Below are 18,569 nucleotides of genomic sequence, written 5' to 3' on the forward strand. Positions count from 1 at the left end.
GTTAAAATTTATTTCAGGCCAAACATAGAGAAATATCAGCCAAAAACTTAGCTAAATTCCATGAGGAGATTGTGAGAACAATGAAGAAGACCTATGAAATATTCAGAACTGATGGAAATGAGGTAAACTTTATATAAAATTTCATGTAATTTATGTGAAAAAAATCAATATCAGTTGTATTTCATTTTTTGCAATAACAAAAATAATCAATTGATAATGGAAAAAATCAAAAGGGATGTATAAATTACAAAGATATGTTTTTAATCAAAATGTTTGTCATTTTCTAATAGTCAAATAAAATATTGAATATTGGATTATTTCCCCCCAAAAAATCCAGGGATTAAGTATTATTGACTCACCATTTACATGTTTTCGCTTTTTGTGTTGTTGCTTGTGTCCGATTCGATATTTATTTCCCCAGTTGAATTGTCAATTGTTTTTGTTTTTTTTTCATTTTTGTAATTGAATATAAATTTTTGATGTTTGAATATGTTAGTTTATCATGCTTGTGTTCATACAGGTACAACAACACTGGCACAGATATACAGAAAGAATGGACAAAATGGTGGAGGAAGCCTTCAGACTTAATGTTAAATGGTCATTACAAGAACTCTCTAAAGCTATCAATGGGGACGGCAAATCTGCTCCTAATCCTCTCTTCAGGGTCAAGGTCATTCTTCAGGGAGACCAAGTAAGTTAAACTCAGACTTAATGTTATATGGTCATTACAAGAACTATCTAAAGCTATCAATGGGGACGGCAAATCTGCTCCTAATCCTATCTTAGGGTCAAGGTCATTCTTCAGGGAGACCAAGTAAGTTTAACTCACTACTCTTAAACTTTAGAATTTGATACTTACTTTTTTTAAATGGAAATTAGAGAAAGTTTATTTTCTATGCATTTTAGTGTTATATTTTCTCACAAAATACTTTTGTTGTCCTTTTTTGTCTTTGATCATTTGAAGGAAACTTTTGTTCTTTTTATATGTCATAATCAGATATTGTTTTTTTTCTACCTTATGAATTGTTCATGCTTTATATTACAGGTTGAGTTCCAGCCAACACTGAAACAATTGGCCAACATTGTAAGCAGTATCTATGGACATCTAACAAAATCAATTTCCAACATAAATAGACTCCCAAACTTATTGACAAAGAAAAAATCTACCAAAGATGTAAGTACTTATAGAATTAATCTTAAAATAAAATAACGATGAAAAAAAAATATTTTTGGTATACAAGTTTTCCAGCATCTAAAATGACAAAAATATGAATTTCCTTAGAACATTTTGGACAAGAGCTCTTCCTTTCATGATGGTTATTTTTTTAATGAAATAATGAAAGTCATTTGAATTTTTTTTTATAATAATGAAAGTCAAAATAATTTTTCAAATGCATTTTATGTCAACATTTTCATGCAACAGATCCTTTTAAAGTAGACAGGTTTGAGTTCAGCTTTAATGTTTGTTTGTTTTCAGCCAATCCATGAAGTAATAGCTAGAGATGAGGAGACAAAGAAGATTCACGGTGTTATAAATGGTGGAATGTCAGCAAACGCTACAAACCTGAAGAACTATCTTGCTACCTGGGATAATTACAGAGAAATCTGGGAAATCAATAAAGACATGTTTATTAGACGTTACCAGAAACTTAATCCACAAGTGTCATCATTTGATGCTGATATTGCTAGGTAAGAAGTTTTCACATGTCTTAAGATCTAATGTGGATATTGCTAGGTTAGACTTTTCCACTAGTCTGAAAAATCTGATGCTGATATTGTTAGGTAGGACTTTACACTAGTCTGGAAAATCAGATGCCGATATTGCTAGCTAAGACTTTACTAGAAAAGTAAGTTACAAGTGTCATTTGGTGCAGATATTGTTAGGTTTACATGATCAAAGTTTTCCATATAAAAAACTTTCTATCATTTAAAATGAAAAAAAAAATTTCACAGTATCAACTTTTTCATGGAATAGTTCAACAAATTTGGCAGAAAAAGCTATGTCAAAAAAAAAGGATGCTTTCTTTTATATACATGACAATTGAAACTTTATTGAAGATTTAATTTTCATCAAAATTTTTTTTGCACAACAACATTTCAATTGTCCTTGCCAGGATGAATATGACAAATTATAAATTCATTTATAAATTTGCAGTTACTTAGCAGGTTTCTGCACTATCAAATTAATTCATATATTCAGTTCCAATTTTAAAAAAAAATTATTTTCCAGATATGATGAAGTAGCAAACAACGTACAGACACAAGAGACCATACTGAACATACAGTTTGTACTATTGGATTGTTCTCCACTGAAATACTCTATCCTGAGTCATTGTCAGGAATGGCAGAATAAATTTACAACATTATTGAAACAAATAGCAACTGATGGTCTGAAGGAATTAAATACTTTCCTCAAGGAAAATGGTGAAAAGTAGGTTGTTTACAAATATTCTTTCAAATAAAAAGTGTTTTTGTGATGAAAAAGTATATTGGAAAAAAATAATCAGGAACTGTATCAAATAAAAAAATTTAAAAAAAGAAAACTAAAAAGACAAGCAAATATTTCATTAAGTACCAAGCACAGATGTTTGTGAGAGTGTAATTAAGAAAAATGTTATAATAAAAAAACGTTTTGTAAGCAAGAATTAAAAAGTTTTCTTTTATAATTGCACTAATTTTATGTACAGATGAATTGACTTCTTTTAGAAAATTTGCTTTACATAAGAAAATGAAAAGACAAATGTATAAACTGTAATGGAATGTTCTAATAAAAACTATGGAAACAGCTGGTTTGGGGGAAATTTCAAATGATCACTATTTAAACAAATGGTGAATATTGATTAAACTTTGCATGTGATGTATTTCATCATAAACATTTAACTTTGTAGTGTGAGTAAGATTCCACAGACACTGGATGAATTAGGTAACAGTCTAAATCTTTGGGAGAAGTTAAGCACTGGATTAAGTGAAACAGAAGCAAAGTTCCCACCTCTGCAGGATCAGTTTAACATCTTAGAGAAATATGAAGTCCCTGTGGAAGAGGAGGTAGGATTTACCATTGATAAGTATAAAAGTTCTTGTAATTTCTAGCTAAAATTCAACAGAAATAGTTTCTTGTCATCTGGTGAAAAATAATATTAATTTCCATTGAGATTTTTTTTTTTAAATTTAAGACGCATGAATTGCTAAGCATTTGACTTTAAATAGTTAAAGATAAAATTTCAAAGAGAGAAGAAATGTCATATTGCACAAAATGTAAAACCTGTTTCTCTTAAGGATACCGAAACAATGTGTAGGCACACTTTTCTGGTAAGGGCTGTTCTATAAAAAAAAATGGGACCCAGGGAAGTCACTTTGAAATCTTTATTTTGGATGTAACACATCTTCTGATTGGCTGAAAGTGTTTTGTCTATCAGCTCATAGACATGATTTTGTCATGTGACTGTGACGTCACCAACATTTTTTTCAAAATTTACTCCTTAAAAATGGAATTTTGAATTAAATAATAAGGAATGACTGTAATATTTTTTCTGTCTATTTGAAATAACCTAAAAAACGTGGTGCACACTTTTAGATAACCTGCTATGCGGGTTATTCAGTGTGCACCACATTTTTTATGTTATTTCTTCATAGACAGAAAAATATTACAGTCATTCCTTAATTTACTTTTTTTAGGTGCCTTCCCTGGGTACCATGTATGCTTAAATTGAACAAACCTAATCTGCAAATATTTTTTCTCTCTGTATAATGTACTCTGTCTTGGTGTCTTTTTTTTCATGCCATCACATTGAGAGAACAAACACCAATCTTGATTTGTTTTTTATGAACGAGTAACACCGGTTGACCCGAGGTCAATCAGTGTAAACAATGTCATCAAACAATCTGTTCTAACTGTGACGTAATAACATTAGCATTGTGACATAGGAAATTTACGGGAAAGTGCACGAATTCGACTATTGAGAACTGTAAAGTGTAAATTTCAACAATAAGAAATAAACATAATAATTAATACAATTGTATCAATAAATAAGAACAATATCAATTTGAAATGGTTTATGTCAGTGCCTGTGTATCAGAATCATGCTTTTATTTCATTTAAAATTTTTAAAAGCAGTCTCAGTAATAGTCATGCCATAATGCTTTATACAGTCAACACATTTTGACTGCTCATATAGAACCACTGGCGTACAAAAGTGCATATATATATATATAGTTATAACAGATAAAGGAGTAAAAGTGATATGTGATATCATTAACTTTTAACAACAAACAAACCTTTCACTGAAAGAATCTTTTACAAAAAACAATTGCAATTTATTGTTATGCATAGTGTAGGATAATAAAGACTTGTCTTAGTTTTTAATGTATTCATTTAACATTTGATGTTATTGTAGGTATTAGCCATGTTAAATGAGTTGAGTAATGAATGGCACATATTCCAACAGAAACTTATAGATGCAGAGACCATGCTGAAGAAGAACAAGGTCAGAACTATATCAATCAGGTTCTTCTTAACACTTTTGCTGATGACTTCTGGTTTAATTTGATTTACCTTTCTCCTTGCAAATAATAAAACCTGGTTTAAAGGAAATGACATGATGGATTTTATACATGTTAGATGCACCCTGGCCAAATATGTTACTAATATAGTTACCATATTAATGATATAGGAGTGTTTTTGAGCATAGGCTCATCTGGATCTGTATTAGAACTTTTGCTTTTGCTAGAACTTCTCAGAAACCCATTGTATTAGAAACTAAGCATTGTCTAAATTAATTTTGTGAATCTCCATGGGGACCACCTCCCTTTTATCATATATATTTGGACCGAGATAGGGATTAAGACATAATCAATAACATTATAAACGCCATGCCCTTGGACCTCATTAGAACAATTAATAAAAATATAGCAGCTGCACCTTGAGGAGAAGATGATTTTTTTAAAAGACAATATAAACAGAGTTTTGGATGAATTTTTCCTATATATACTTCACGCATTTGTTGGTATATTATCTCTCTTTATTGATGTTGACCTTGCCATTGCTAACTGTACATTTCAACTCTACGATCATATACAGTTCAGCAAACATTTGGGTCAATATGGCCTACATTTCATGCTTCAGGGACAATAGTAAAATTTTGCTGTGATTCAAATTTCTCTGAAAACTTGTATTTTATCAATGAAATTTTAGATTTACAGACTAGTTGTACAATACAACATTATTCAGATACATTATGAACACTGATTTATAATGTTATCATTGTTTCTATAAGTTGGAGTCTCAATAATTTCTGTAAAGATAATACATTAATTTTTCTGTTTTACAGGAAAGGTTTAAGACTGGATTATTGGCACAGTCAGAAGAGTTCAAGAAACAGGTTCATAATTTGGTGGACGAATTTACTACTAAAGGTCCATTCACCAGTAACATTAGTACTGATGAAGCTGTGGCTAACATTGAGGCTATCAGAGAACAATTAAATACACTGAAGAAACAAGAACAAGAAATCAGAAAAGGACTTAATATCTTCAAGATTGACCAACCTCCATCTAAAGAAGTCGCCAATTTGGAGAAGGTAAGATTATATATTCAAACAATTGTATTCCATATTTATCTTCATTTCCCTTATAGTCAGATGGAACATTTGTTTTCATAAATAAATGTCCAGCAAAATAGATTTGTAAAAGCAATTAAGAAACCTGGAGAATTCCAGAGTAACAGACATTAGACTGTATCAGCAATATGCTTCAGTTACTTTAGAATTATCAGCTTTCAGGTGTTACTTTTACAAGAAGTCCAAAAGGGATACCAGAGTCAAGATATTTTTTTTGTTAAAAGCCATCTGGTAACTAGAAAACTTTTGTTTAAAGTATTTAAAATTTGATATTTAACACATTAAAAAGAAAATCATTCATATTTTACTTTTTAACACAGAATCTGAAAAAAATGTATGAAACAAATGCATGTATTGCTGGCATTGATTTATAATATACAATATATTACAAAGGAAAGGATTAAAACTGATCACAATTTTTATATTTTTTTATTTGCATGTTTTTAGGACTTAGAGCACATTGAACAAATTTGGTCCCTTAACAAAGAATGGGAAGGCTTGTGGTCAGATTGGAAAGTCAGCAAATTTGAAGAAATCAAAACAGAAACAATGGAATCCACTGCTCAATCTATGTACAAGAAACTCAATAGATTTAGCAAAGAACTTAAGGTATAACATCATTTATTTCTGTTCAGTCTTCATCACCAGAATTTTTGTTTTAATATCAAAACAATTTATATAGAATAAAAGAAATATTTTTCATATGATGGTTTTAATGTGAAACACCTCTTTTAACTGCATTGATTGTTTTTTATGTTAAGCACTTAGAGTAATTTTAATTAGGTAATGCGCTATATAAATATTGTAAATAAAATATGAAAGAAAAGTAGTCTGATTAAATTGTTGCTGTACTTTTAGGATAAAAACTGGGAAGTTGTAGAATCGAGTAAGAACCGTGTAGACCAGTTCAAACGTACCATGCCATTAGTCGTAGATCTGAAGAACCCAGCCATGAGACCCAGACATTGGGAGAAGATACAGGTAACAACAGTTAATAGTAGAAAATAGACATAAATTTTATGGTCTTCTTCTTATATAAAACTATTTTGTTTTTAGTTGCATAGGTAACTGGTTCGAAAGTGGAACACTTTAGGTAGAAATAGGGTAATTGGGTTGTTGTCTCACTGATGTATATCCCATACCTCCTTTTAATTATAGTTATTTGAAAAAGTATAATAATTGTGTAGGGCAGTTAGACTGCTGAGTAGTCTTCAGTTTTCAACCTTTTTGTTTGTTTAGAGTATTAAAAAAAATCTGGGATGGTGATATCATTGAATAAATAAGTTGACTTTTTTCTTTAACCTTGTGAGCTTTTCAAAAATATTCATTTCTTTAAGTAGTCAGTCAAACCTTGATGTGTCTAAAACTTGAATAAGTTGGGTATTTTGTCAGCCTCTGTAAAGTTCCCATTTATTTGTTCAATTTATTTATAACTCTGATGAGTCAAACTCTGTTGATTCAAAATCTTTGTTAACTGGAGTTTGTTTCAAAGTCCCCTAGATATTCACCTTTAACTGTTAGTTTCTTTTGGCAACTACTACTGTAAATTTGATTAACTTATGATTGTAAACATTAAATCAGATGGTGATCATATGTGAAAATATAGGTCCAATTACTGTTGATTATGTCTCATGTTTATGAAAGTATTATTTTTAAGTACTATATGTAATATCAATGCAGATATGTTGGAATATAAAATAAGTGTTCTGCTTTCATATATACCAGGTTGACAATAAAAGGTGTTATTTTCAAATCGGAAAACACTTTGCTAATCACAACCACCTCAAGACCTCAGATAAGTTGAACAGTTATGTTAGGTCCAACTTCGACTTATGGACATTTGACTATAACTTGTATGTTTTTCAGACTGAGATGCAAAAAGAGTTTAACCACAAGGAAGCAGATTTCACACTGGAGAAGATTATTGAGTATGGATTTGATCAGTTTGCTGATACTATCAATGATGTATCTGGTGCCGCGACCAAGGAATTGGCTATTGAATTGGTATGTTATTGACCAGTAAATAAGCAGTTCAAGAATTCAGTAGTCTCTTTTCTAGACAAATCTTGTAAATTTTTTATGCTTCAAATATCAAAGTTTGATAACATTTTATCATTTGTGATATGGGGAACAATCAGTAGAAATGTATCTATTGATTTCTTTTAGAAGAAAAAAATTAAAGATTCAACTTATATAGTAATTTCAATGTAACATAAATTACAACAGGTATTAAATTGATGAAATCATTAATATATGTCAAGAAATTATAATCGTTAAAAAAAGAAAAGAAAGACGGAGAAAGTTAAATTAAGCAAAACTGTACACAGTAATTTAAAATGATGGAAGATATGATCATATTTCAGGGACTTAAAGCCATTGATGAGTTATGGAATATTACAGACCTTGAAATTGTACCTTACAAAGACAAAGGACATTTCAAACTTGTGTAAGTATGTCACCAAATCTTGGTTGTATCAAGAGATCCCATATACTTGAAGTCTGAACTAGTTTTGTTCAAGTTTCACTTTTTGATATTGTGTACTCGTACAACAGCTTCTATCAGTTTTTATAAATAAGTATTCCTGTCCAGTCTGATTGGGAATGTAAATTAATACATAGGTGGAATTATTGATACACAAGAACCCTAATTGCTAAAAGTGAGAGGCAGCCATTTGTTTGTACAGGGAACATTCATATACAGCTATGTTGACCCCAAGTTTTATAGTTAATTGAAATGACTGTCATTCAAGATTTGACTGAAAAATTCATTCAAATATTAGCCAGTAAATGTTTCATTTTTTCAAGAACTTACCTTTGAATTCTAGATAAATTTACTTTTGTTGCATGTTCCCTATTTTTCCCAATTTTCAATACAAAGTTAATAATAATTCCAAGTCAGAAATAAACTATAAAATGGGACTTTTCAGTTATGAAAATGTGACTTTTCAGTGGTAGAAACAATATCTAACCTTCAACTGATTGATTATGGGGTCCTTCCTTATGTATGTCCCTAATGTAGGTATTGGGCAGATTTTAATTTGTATGAACATTGCACTGCTGAAATGTTCCCAGTTCAAACTTGTTTGACCAATCATCTTTATTTATTTACAGGAGCATTGATAACATCTTTACAGCATTGGATGATAATCAAGTACAATTATCCACCATGAAAGCTTCTAGATTTGTCAAAGCTTTTGAACAGGATGTAGACAAATGGGAGAAAACTCTCTCACAGATCTTGGAAGTTGTAGAGACTTTGTTGCAAGTACAGAAACAATGGATGTATTTAGAGGTGTGTAATAATCTGTCATTCTTCATTGTTTTTAAAATTTATTTGTGTTTAACAACAGATAAAACAACAAAGCAAGATGTGTACAAATATCCTAACACCCCATTTAACTGCACTATCTTTATAAAATAAGGAGATGTGGTATGATTGCCAATGAGACAATGATCCAACAGAGACCAAGTGACGTAGATGTTAGCAACTATATGTGCAGTTTTTTGGTTTTTTATTTATCCACTTTTAATAAAAAATCATGTTGGCTGACAACAACCATATATGGTACTGTAATACACTATCTATTGACAGTATATGAACCATTTGCTGTCATTTCCTAACTTAATAATGTCTTAATATTGTAACTTCAGTAGAACCACTTTACTCAAATTTATATTGTGTCAAGGCACAAGAATGGTTATCAGTGAGAAAAAATTGATGTTGGGTGACAGTGATGGAAGTTTTGGTGTTGTTCTTGAATGCTTCGTTCCTATTTACATTTATATTTATGCATTCTATATATTCCTAATTCTCACTGAGTTTTATTATGTAACCAGTAAACCATTATGATTTTCAATGCAGCTAGTTTTTGTTTTATACGATTTAAATTTTTTAGAACATCTTTTTGGGAGAGGACATCCGTAAGCAGTTACCAAGAGAATCAGCTGATTTTGATGATGTGAATGCCAAATGGAAGGTTATAATGACCAGAATGCACAAAGAAAAGAATGCCTTACGTTGTACTCATCATGAAGGTAAGATCTATAGATTTAGGACTGGATTCAGTGCTCATTGTTGGTATAGGTTGAGGACAATCTGTTTGCTTGTTCACATTCAGTACCAGTCAATGATTTCTTACAAACAGCTATTACTGCATTCTTAGATTTGAATAGTAAAAATTACCTGTGTCTGACTTCATTAGTATTGCACATTGATCATTCCATGTGGTATCTGGCTGTTAGTGACAGAAGAAGAAAGAAGCCAAGTAGAGCTCTATTCCTTTCATTCTACAATAATGAAGTCAACAGTTGATGAGTTTCTAATTGAATGTTTTTCAGGAGTATTAGAAGCACTGAGTGAGATGAACTTGAAACTTGAAGATATTCAGAAGTCTCTAGACACGTACCTGGAGACAAAGAGAGGAATATTTCCCAGGTTTTACTTCTTGTCTAACGATGACTTATTGGAAATTCTGGGTAATTCTAAACAACCTATGTTGGTACAGCCTCATCTAAAGAAATGTTTTGATAACATCAAATCTTTGGATATGTCGAAAGTGGTAGGTTTTATTTTACAAACAAGTTGATGTGTCAGTAATTTATTTTTGTGTAAAAACAATGTTATAAAAACAAGCTGAAAATATTTTACGCAAATAAGATCACTTCATATCTCAACGTTTCTTATAAATGAAATCATACCTTAGTTTTGGAAAGGTTAATGTACATTTACAGCCGAGATTGAAATTAAGATTGACAGTTTGTCCAGCTTTCAGAAACTTACTGACTTAAGAATATTGACCTTTACACTACAAGTTCCTGATACCTATAATAAATATCATTATTTTTTTTTTTATTTTTTTTTTTTTATTTTTCTCTCTTATAAAGTTGAAAGAAAATATGAAAAATGTATAATTCCTTATTGCTTACTCAAACTTTCCTGTATCAGATAACAAACAGAAAGTCAAACTATGCAATTTTCAAATTTTATATCATAAATTTTAGATATATTAATTAAAATTGTTGACATTATTATTTTTACAGAGTATTTTTAACACTAGTGATAAGTACATGTGCACCAACTTTTGTATTTTTTCCTTTTAACATTTGTTGTGTATCATATAATATCATTTACTTATAAACGATAAGACAAAGTTAATGCTTGTATGTTTCTGAGATTTTTGTTTAAGTCTGTTGCAAGTTGTAATAGAACAAATTTATTTAGTATGTTTACAGATGCTCAAACCAGATTTCTATTTAGGAGCTTTGTTTCTTATTTTTACTTGTCAGATATTTTAAAAAACTACAATGTTTTATATATTTGGTGTATATATTTAATGCATTGTAACTTAAACAAAATTATTTCTTCTGTAAGGTCAGAAACATACAATCAACTTTGTATTGTCAAATATCCTTTTTACTTTTGTTGAGTGAATGAACTTAACTAACAGTTTATATGAGGATTCAATAAGAAAATTGATCTTGTTCATTGGTTTGACTTCACTAACAGTTATGAGAATTAAATAGGAAAATTTATCCTTGATCTATTTCTGTAAACTTGTACTAATTAATTGTGCCTCAATGAAATAACTGTTATCAACATATGTCCCTTATCCTCTCTTGTCTATCAATATGTCTTACATTTCTTAAGGAGTTGTGTAACTGAATATATTCCAGATAAAAAATACTGTAAACCTATCATGTACAATTTAATTATGTTAGTAAATTTCTGTCTTGAATTCAGTCAGAAAAGTTTAAAAAAAACAAAAACAGGATAGTTACATGACAGTTACTTGAATATACCTTTTATAGTTGTGTTTAATTCATTCCTTGTATGGTATATTTATAGTATAACTAATCGCCTATTTGAATATAAAAAATGATACAAAGTGTGACCAAACAAAGGATGGATTCTATAGAGTGTGCAGCACAAGTTTAATCCATAGCAGTATTCGATCAAAAGTTGTCTTATATTTTATATTCAAATACATCGATTAGTTGTACATTTTATTGTATAGAAACAGAATATTAAAACTCTTTTCTGTGTTACTGACTTTACTTTGATTCACTTTATGCATTGTCGATTTCACTGAACTTTTTTGGGGTATGAATAAATGTGTATTGGACACAGTTGTCAAAATGGCAGATCATCACTTCAAGAAGATTGATGTAGATAGTATCAAGGTGCTAATCATCAGTTGGATATTTGAAGTGCACATCTGGTAAATGCAGGGAAAGTTTCGTGATTGAAAATAAACGAGTTATTTTAGATGTTAGATTACGGAATTTATCACAATGGGAAATGCATAGAAACCCCCATCATCTATATAATAAACTTGAATATATATTATGAGTTATGATGATTAATATATATTGCTTGTATGTGACCATGTAATTTATAGAAATATATCCAATGTTGAGGAATTTATAACTGTATCCATGCATGCTTATTGCACATAGTGTTATATATATATATATATATATAGTGTCTTTAAAGAAAAGCTTCTATCATCATCAATTTAGTTACACTTTCTTATCCTGTCTTATATTGTAACAAGATTTCTGTTGCAAACTTTTCAAAAGCCATTGTCACACTAAAATCTTGATTATTATTTACATAACTGAAAATGATGTGTATTAAATTTTACATGATAAAATTTTCAGCATGGAATGCAATGGCAGGCAACAGCTATGAAATCTGGTGATGATGAGAAGATAGAATTCCTGACTGCAGTTCCTCTAGATGGACAAGTAGAGGTATGATTAACATTCTGTATAATAACTGGTCTCATTATCTTCATTGTAGCCAGTTAACATGCAGTGTCTCTGGATTGATAATTTAGCAATGGTTGACTTTAACATCAAAATGCAAATTAAAAACACTGGTCCAACTAGTTGTAATTCAGTTTGCCTATTGTTGGATGGGCAGGTTGCAGTATACATGAAATAGCTTGTCTGATTATATTTACTATTTGATGGACAGAACATGGTATGGTTGACCTAGCAAAGTCAATTGAGAAACCTTTATATTCTTGTAAAAAAGGAGACACAAAAAGATGGCAATTATTGGGTATATTGTATTGTTATTGTAATACAAAGGTTCATTTTTAGTTAGATTACAAATTTGGACTTTTTATTTTTTTCAGAACTGGCTAGGTGATGTTGAGAGAGCTATGGTGAATACATTGATAGAAAAACTGTCAGTGACTAAATCAGCTCTGAAAAAATCAAAGAGAGATAAATGGTTGAAAGACTTCCCTGGTCAGACTTGTATCACTTCTAGCCAGATTCAATGGACTGCTGATACTATCAAGGCTCTTAAACAGACCCGTGACAGGGGAGATAAGAAGGCTCTTAAGTCCATGAAGAAAAAACAGGTAATAGAACTCTAAAAATATATGTGTCCACTTAATGAGCTTTAGATGTGAAATAGACATTTTGCAGTTTGATAAGAAGAGATCCATATAAACTTCTAATTCAATTGATAGTTAACTTTGTATTCTGCCACAACACAGAGCAGGGCAGAGAACATAGAAATTCCAGGTTTTCTTTCAATCCAGTCTTGTAAGTGCTCTTATGGTGATAATTTACTTGTTAGATATTTTTTCTTTTAAAATTAAGATGTTATTTTGCTTCTTTGTTCTCTGGAATTAAGAATTATGTGTAGTATATTTACAAGGTTTGAAAGGATAAATAAATGATCGATCGTAATAACAGATTTCTGTAAAAACGATATTCATATTTTGTCCTAACTTGGGTTATTGTGCAATTTATAGATGAGTACCCTGAACAAGTATTGAAAGATGATTGATTATGATTTGAAGTGTATCATTTATAGGTTGGCATTCTAAACAAGTATTCACTGAAGATTGAGTTAACTTGAGATGCATTATTTATAGGTCGGATTCTGAACAAGTATTCACTGAAGATTGAGTTAATTTGAGATGTATTATTTATAGGTTGGCATCTTGAACAAGTATTCTGAGATGACTCGTTCTAACCTAAGTAAGATGCAGCGACTTAAGGTGACTGCCATAGTAACTATAGAAGTTCATCAGAGAGATATCACAGAGAAGTTGGTCAAACAAGGATGTTCTGACGAGAATGCTTTTGAATGGCTCAGTCAACTCAGATTCTACATGGAAAGGGTAAGATTTCCTATTTTCTTAAGGATTCAGATTTATTTTTTTAAGGGTTGAAGATTTTGATTGAATTATTTCTTTAAGGATAATGATTTTTTGTTCGAAAAATTCCTATTTTGATTTGATTATTTCTCATTTCCTTTGTATTTGTATAGGACCACCAAAAAGATATTTGTATGATCAGGCAAACTAATACAGAATTCCGTTATGGTTACGAGTACCTAGGTAACTCTGGACGTTTGGTTATAACACCATTGACTGACCGTTGCTACATCACACTGACCACTGCACTGCATCTCCACAGAGGAGGCAGTCCTAAAGGTCCGGCTGGTACAGGAAAAACTGAGACTGTCAAGGATCTGGGTAAAGGATTGGGAATGTATGTCATTGTTGTCAACTGTTCAGAAGGTCTAGATTTCAGGTCCATGGGAAGAATGTTCTCAGGTTTGGCCCAGGTATGTATAATTTCAATCATCTATTACCTCCCTGTATTCTGTCCACAAAGGCAAAAATTGTAATATGTACATCATTGATCTAAATAACAAATAATGTAAAAAAAGACAATCACCTAAAATATTATACATATAAATTTGATGGCAATGTGTAAGATATTTTTGCCATTTTACAGACTGGAGCCTGGGGATGTTTTGATGAGTTTAATCGTATCAATATTGAAGTGTTGTCGGTAGTTGCCCAGCAGATTCTGTCCATCCTTAGTGCTTTGGCTGCAGGGACAGATAGATTTGCTTTTGAGGGAAGAGAGATTGACCTGACTCACACTTGTGGAATCTTTATTACCATGAATCCAGGTAAATATTACCTATCATTTGTACTACACAGGTAATCTCAAGTCCATGTTTAGGCTATTGCTTTCTATTTGTACTTCACAGGTAATCTGAAGTCCATGTTTAGGCTATTGCTTTCTATTTGTACTACACAGGTTATCTAAAGTCCATGTTTAGGCTATTGCTTCCTGTTTGTACTACACAGGTAATCTCAAGTCTATGTTTAGGCTATTGCTTTCTGTTTGTACTACACAGGTAATCTTAAATCCATGTTTAGGCTATTGCTTTCTATTTGTACTACACAAGTAATCTGAACTCCATGTTTAGGCTGTTGCTTTCTATTTGTATTACACAGGTAATCTAAAGTCCATGTTTAGTCTATTGCTTTGTATTTGTACTACACAGGTAAACTGAAGTCCATTCAGACCTGAACTTGTTGCCTTTAATTTTCTGGATATACTTTGCATACACAGCTACCAGACATTGATTCTTAACTATATTCAGAGGTATAGCTATTGTTGTCTTTAATTTTCAGGTTATGCTGGACGTACAGAGTTACCAGATAATCTGAAGTCTATGTTCAGACCTATAGCTATGGTAACGCCAGACTCTATGTTGATTGCTGAGATCACACTGTTTGGAGAAGGTTTTGGTAACTGTAAAGCTCTGGCTAAGAAGACATACACCCTTTACTCTCTGGCTGAACAGCAATTGTCTAAACAAGATCATTATGACTTTGGTCTCAGAGCTTTAGTGTCTGTCTTACGTTATGCTGGGAGAAAGAAGAGAAACAGCCCTAACTTATCTGATGAAGAGGTAAACAAATTTAGTTAAACCTAAATTTTCTGTTGTTGGGCAAGTTACATCATAAATTTGGCAATCATCTAGGTTCTGATAACTTGTTGAATTATAATAACATACGGAAAATTACTGTATCACCAGTTTGATTATAATGAACAAGGATATAATAGATATAAGAAGATGTGGTATGAGTGCCAATGAGACAACTCTCCATCCAAGTCACAATTTGTAAAAGTAAACCATTATAGGTCAAAGTACGGCCTTCAACACGGAGCCTTGGTTCACACCGAACAGCAAGCTATAAAGGGCCCCAAAAATGAGTAGGAAAACCAACGGTCTAATCTATAAATAAACAAGAAACGAGAAACACTTATGAACCACATCAACAAACGACAACCACTGAACATCAGGTTCCTGACTTTAGGACAGGTGCAAACAAATGCAGCAGGTTTAAACGTTTTAATAGGCGCCAACCTTCATCCTACCTGAAACAATAGTGTAACATCACAACATAGAAAGACACACTATAAAATATCAATTGAAATGGCTTAACTCAATCAAAAGACATATTAACAAAAACAAGTGAACATACACTGAACAAATAAATTTGATCTATGACACAATGTAAATACAAAATTAATAAAACAAGGGCGTAAGATGTAAAACAATATCAGGAAGACAACCATAACCTTGGACAAAATGCCGCCAAATAAAATAACATACACAGGTAAATAAAAATAATTTTGTTGTAAGGTATTCATGGAGTATGGAAAAAATTATTACAAAATAAATAATTTTGTTGTTCCTAGTACGAGTTCCTAAAACTAAACGTATGTTAGAAAGAAAAAGGCAGACATAGGCAAACATAAACTTTAAAACTAAATTGAAGATGTGCAACATGTACAGAAAAAAATCTGTTTTTTTCTTTTACTATAGCACTTTATTTTTAACTCTAAATTAATAATTTGAAGTAGGTTATTTCCCTTGTCGGGAAGTAGAATTGCTTCGTGGCTATTGAAGAGTCAACAATTAGCAGTTTTTAATCCCTGTGGATTTAAAGATAATATTTGATTTATATAAAGATAAAAACTGTTAATGGCCTTTTGTCTTCCAACTTACCTGTAATCAAACTTGATTTTAAAACTAGAAATGTTTGTAAATTAAAATAACATATTGTATTCAACCTTAATTCTCATCATAACTGCAGCAAACCAGTATTTATACCAGTATAATTCCCAACAAGGGAAATAATTTGTATTCCATTGTAATTTAACAATCAGATTCAGGCTTTCAGAAGTGAGTTTCTAGAGAGTCCTATAAATAAGATAAAATTAGTTATTTATGTTTTATTACAGGTTTTACTGGCCTCCATGAAAGACATGAATCTTGCTAAGATGACTTCAGCAGATTTACCATTGATTAATGGTATCATGTCAGACTTGTTCCCAGGAATAGAAACTCCAGTGGCAGACTATGCTAAGGTAGGTCTCATTTGTTCCCAGGAATAGAAACTTCAGTGGCAGACTATGCTAAGGTAGGTCTCACTTGTTCCCAGGAATAGACACTCCAGTGGCAGACTATGCTGAGGTAGGTCTCACTTGTTCCCAGGAATAGACACTCCAGTGGCAGACTATGCTAAGGTAGGTCTCACTTGTTCCCAAGAATAGACACTCCAGAGGCAGACTATGCTAAGGTAGGTCTCACTTGTTCCCAGGAATAGACACTCCAGTGGCAGACTATGCTGAGTTAGGTCTCACTTGTTCCCAGGAATAGACACTCCAGTGGCAGACTATGCTAAGGTATGTCTCACTTGTTCCCAAAAATAGACACTCCAGAGGCAGACTATGCTAAGGTAGGTCTCACTTGTTCCAAGGAATAGACACTCCAGTGGCAGACTATGCTAAGGTAGGTCTCACTTGTTCCCAAGAATAGACACTCCAGAGGCAGACTATGCTAAGGTAGGTCTCACTTGTTCCAAGGAACAGACACTCGAGTTGGATACTGTACATTTAAATTCATATAGTCTTTATGGGTGTTATAAAATGTGTAATGTTCATTTTTGGTATTGTAAATGTAAAATCCAGAGACTAGAGAAAACTAAATTATAGAATTGAGTAAAATAAGAGAAGATAGCTCTTATAAATGCTTACAGAAAATTGGGGTCTCTGTACTCATTTTCTTGCTACATTACAAAAAAGATCAATTGAGTTATATTCTCTAATACAGAATTTTTTTTTAATCTATGAAAATAAAAATTCGTATTTGTAAAATAAAACTATTACCACAAGATTGAATCATATGAATATCTTCAGTTAAATGAAAAATCCACAAATAAATTGCATTTCTGCATCAGAATTTGCAAATTTTATTAAAAATCTGGACTGATCATTTGCAATCCAAGATAGTGAGTACTCCCATGCTATTTTAGGCAAATGAATACAGTACTGTGCATTCAAAGTATCTAATGTAAGATGTTATGTAATTCATGTTAAAAGGATTGGATTTACTTACATTTCTTGATAAATGTCTCTGATATTTCAAGAACACTTCTATTCTTATTAATAGTTGCATAAGTGAAATTTAAAGAGAAAACAAAATTCCTGTCATCCTTGTTTATTGTCCAAAAATTAGTTGATTTGATAAATTTAAAGACCTTTGTGACTGCTGTTACATATGTAATCAATTTAGATTTAAGAATAACAAATGAAAATCTAGCCTTGTCTTTGTTTCAGATGAAAGCAGCAATTTCAAAGGAGCTGGAAATTAAGGGGCTTCAGGTGAACCAACAGACCTTTAACAAGACAATACAGTTGTATGAGACCAAAACCTCTCGTCACTCAGTCATGATTGTAGGTGGTACTCAAGCTGGTAAATCTGTGGCTTGGCAGACACTTCAGGCAGCTATGACTAGACTTAACAAAGAGGGAGATCCCAACTTCCAAATAGTAAAGGTAAAATAAAATTGAGGGAGATCCCAACTTCCAAATAGTAAAGGTAAAATAAAATTGAGGGAGATCCCAACTTCCAAATAGTAACAATAAAAAATAAAAAGGGAGATTCCAACCTCAAAATAGTAATGGTAAAGGTAAAATAACAAAGAGAGAGATCCAAACTTCAATATTATAATGGTAAAAAAACAAAAAGGGAGAACCCAACTTCCAATTAGTAAAGGTAATTAAACAAAGAGGGAGATCTCAGATCTCAACTTCCAAATAGTAAAATTATTAAAA

The 18,569-nt window shown here is 31.4% G+C and overlaps 1 protein-coding gene across 10 annotated transcripts in view; it reads left to right on the forward strand.

The window, feature by feature from the left end:
- LOC127737541 (dynein axonemal heavy chain 2-like) overlaps nucleotides 1–18,569 on the forward strand; it is an 80,492-nt gene that overhangs the window by 15,791 nt on the left and 46,132 nt on the right. For 6 of the 10 annotated variants that reach the window (XM_052248358.1, XM_052248363.1, XM_052248364.1 and 3 more), the window contains 23 exons: nucleotides 18–122; nucleotides 521–691; nucleotides 1,046–1,174; nucleotides 1,478–1,689; nucleotides 2,231–2,431; nucleotides 2,889–3,045; nucleotides 4,395–4,484; nucleotides 5,328–5,576; nucleotides 6,063–6,224; nucleotides 6,474–6,596; nucleotides 7,482–7,619; nucleotides 7,979–8,061; nucleotides 8,727–8,907; nucleotides 9,512–9,650; nucleotides 9,954–10,174; nucleotides 12,276–12,368; nucleotides 12,758–12,988; nucleotides 13,571–13,759; nucleotides 13,909–14,208; nucleotides 14,382–14,562; nucleotides 15,074–15,354; nucleotides 16,695–16,820; nucleotides 18,072–18,290. In XM_052248358.1, the coding sequence (XP_052104318.1) occupies nucleotides 18–122; nucleotides 521–691; nucleotides 1,046–1,174; nucleotides 1,478–1,689; nucleotides 2,231–2,431; nucleotides 2,889–3,045; nucleotides 4,395–4,484; nucleotides 5,328–5,576; nucleotides 6,063–6,224; nucleotides 6,474–6,596; nucleotides 7,482–7,619; nucleotides 7,979–8,061; nucleotides 8,727–8,907; nucleotides 9,512–9,650; nucleotides 9,954–10,174; nucleotides 12,276–12,368; nucleotides 12,758–12,988; nucleotides 13,571–13,759; nucleotides 13,909–14,208; nucleotides 14,382–14,562; nucleotides 15,074–15,354; nucleotides 16,695–16,820; nucleotides 18,072–18,290 (3,981 nt within the window). The remainder of the gene's footprint in view (nucleotides 1–17; nucleotides 123–520; nucleotides 692–1,045; nucleotides 1,175–1,477; nucleotides 1,690–2,230; nucleotides 2,432–2,888; nucleotides 3,046–4,394; nucleotides 4,485–5,327; nucleotides 5,577–6,062; nucleotides 6,225–6,473; nucleotides 6,597–7,481; nucleotides 7,620–7,978; nucleotides 8,062–8,726; nucleotides 8,908–9,511; nucleotides 9,651–9,953; nucleotides 10,175–12,275; nucleotides 12,369–12,757; nucleotides 12,989–13,570; nucleotides 13,760–13,908; nucleotides 14,209–14,381; nucleotides 14,563–15,073; nucleotides 15,355–16,694; nucleotides 16,821–18,071; nucleotides 18,291–18,569) is intronic. The other 4 variants (XM_052248359.1, XM_052248362.1, XM_052248365.1 and 1 more) reach the window with 1 other exon arrangement.

This window comes from Mytilus californianus, unplaced genomic scaffold (genome assembly GCF_021869535.1).
Source record: "Mytilus californianus isolate M0D057914Y unplaced genomic scaffold, xbMytCali1.0.p SCAF_4, whole genome shotgun sequence".
Taxonomy (NCBI): Eukaryota; Metazoa; Mollusca; class Bivalvia; order Mytilida; family Mytilidae; genus Mytilus; species Mytilus californianus.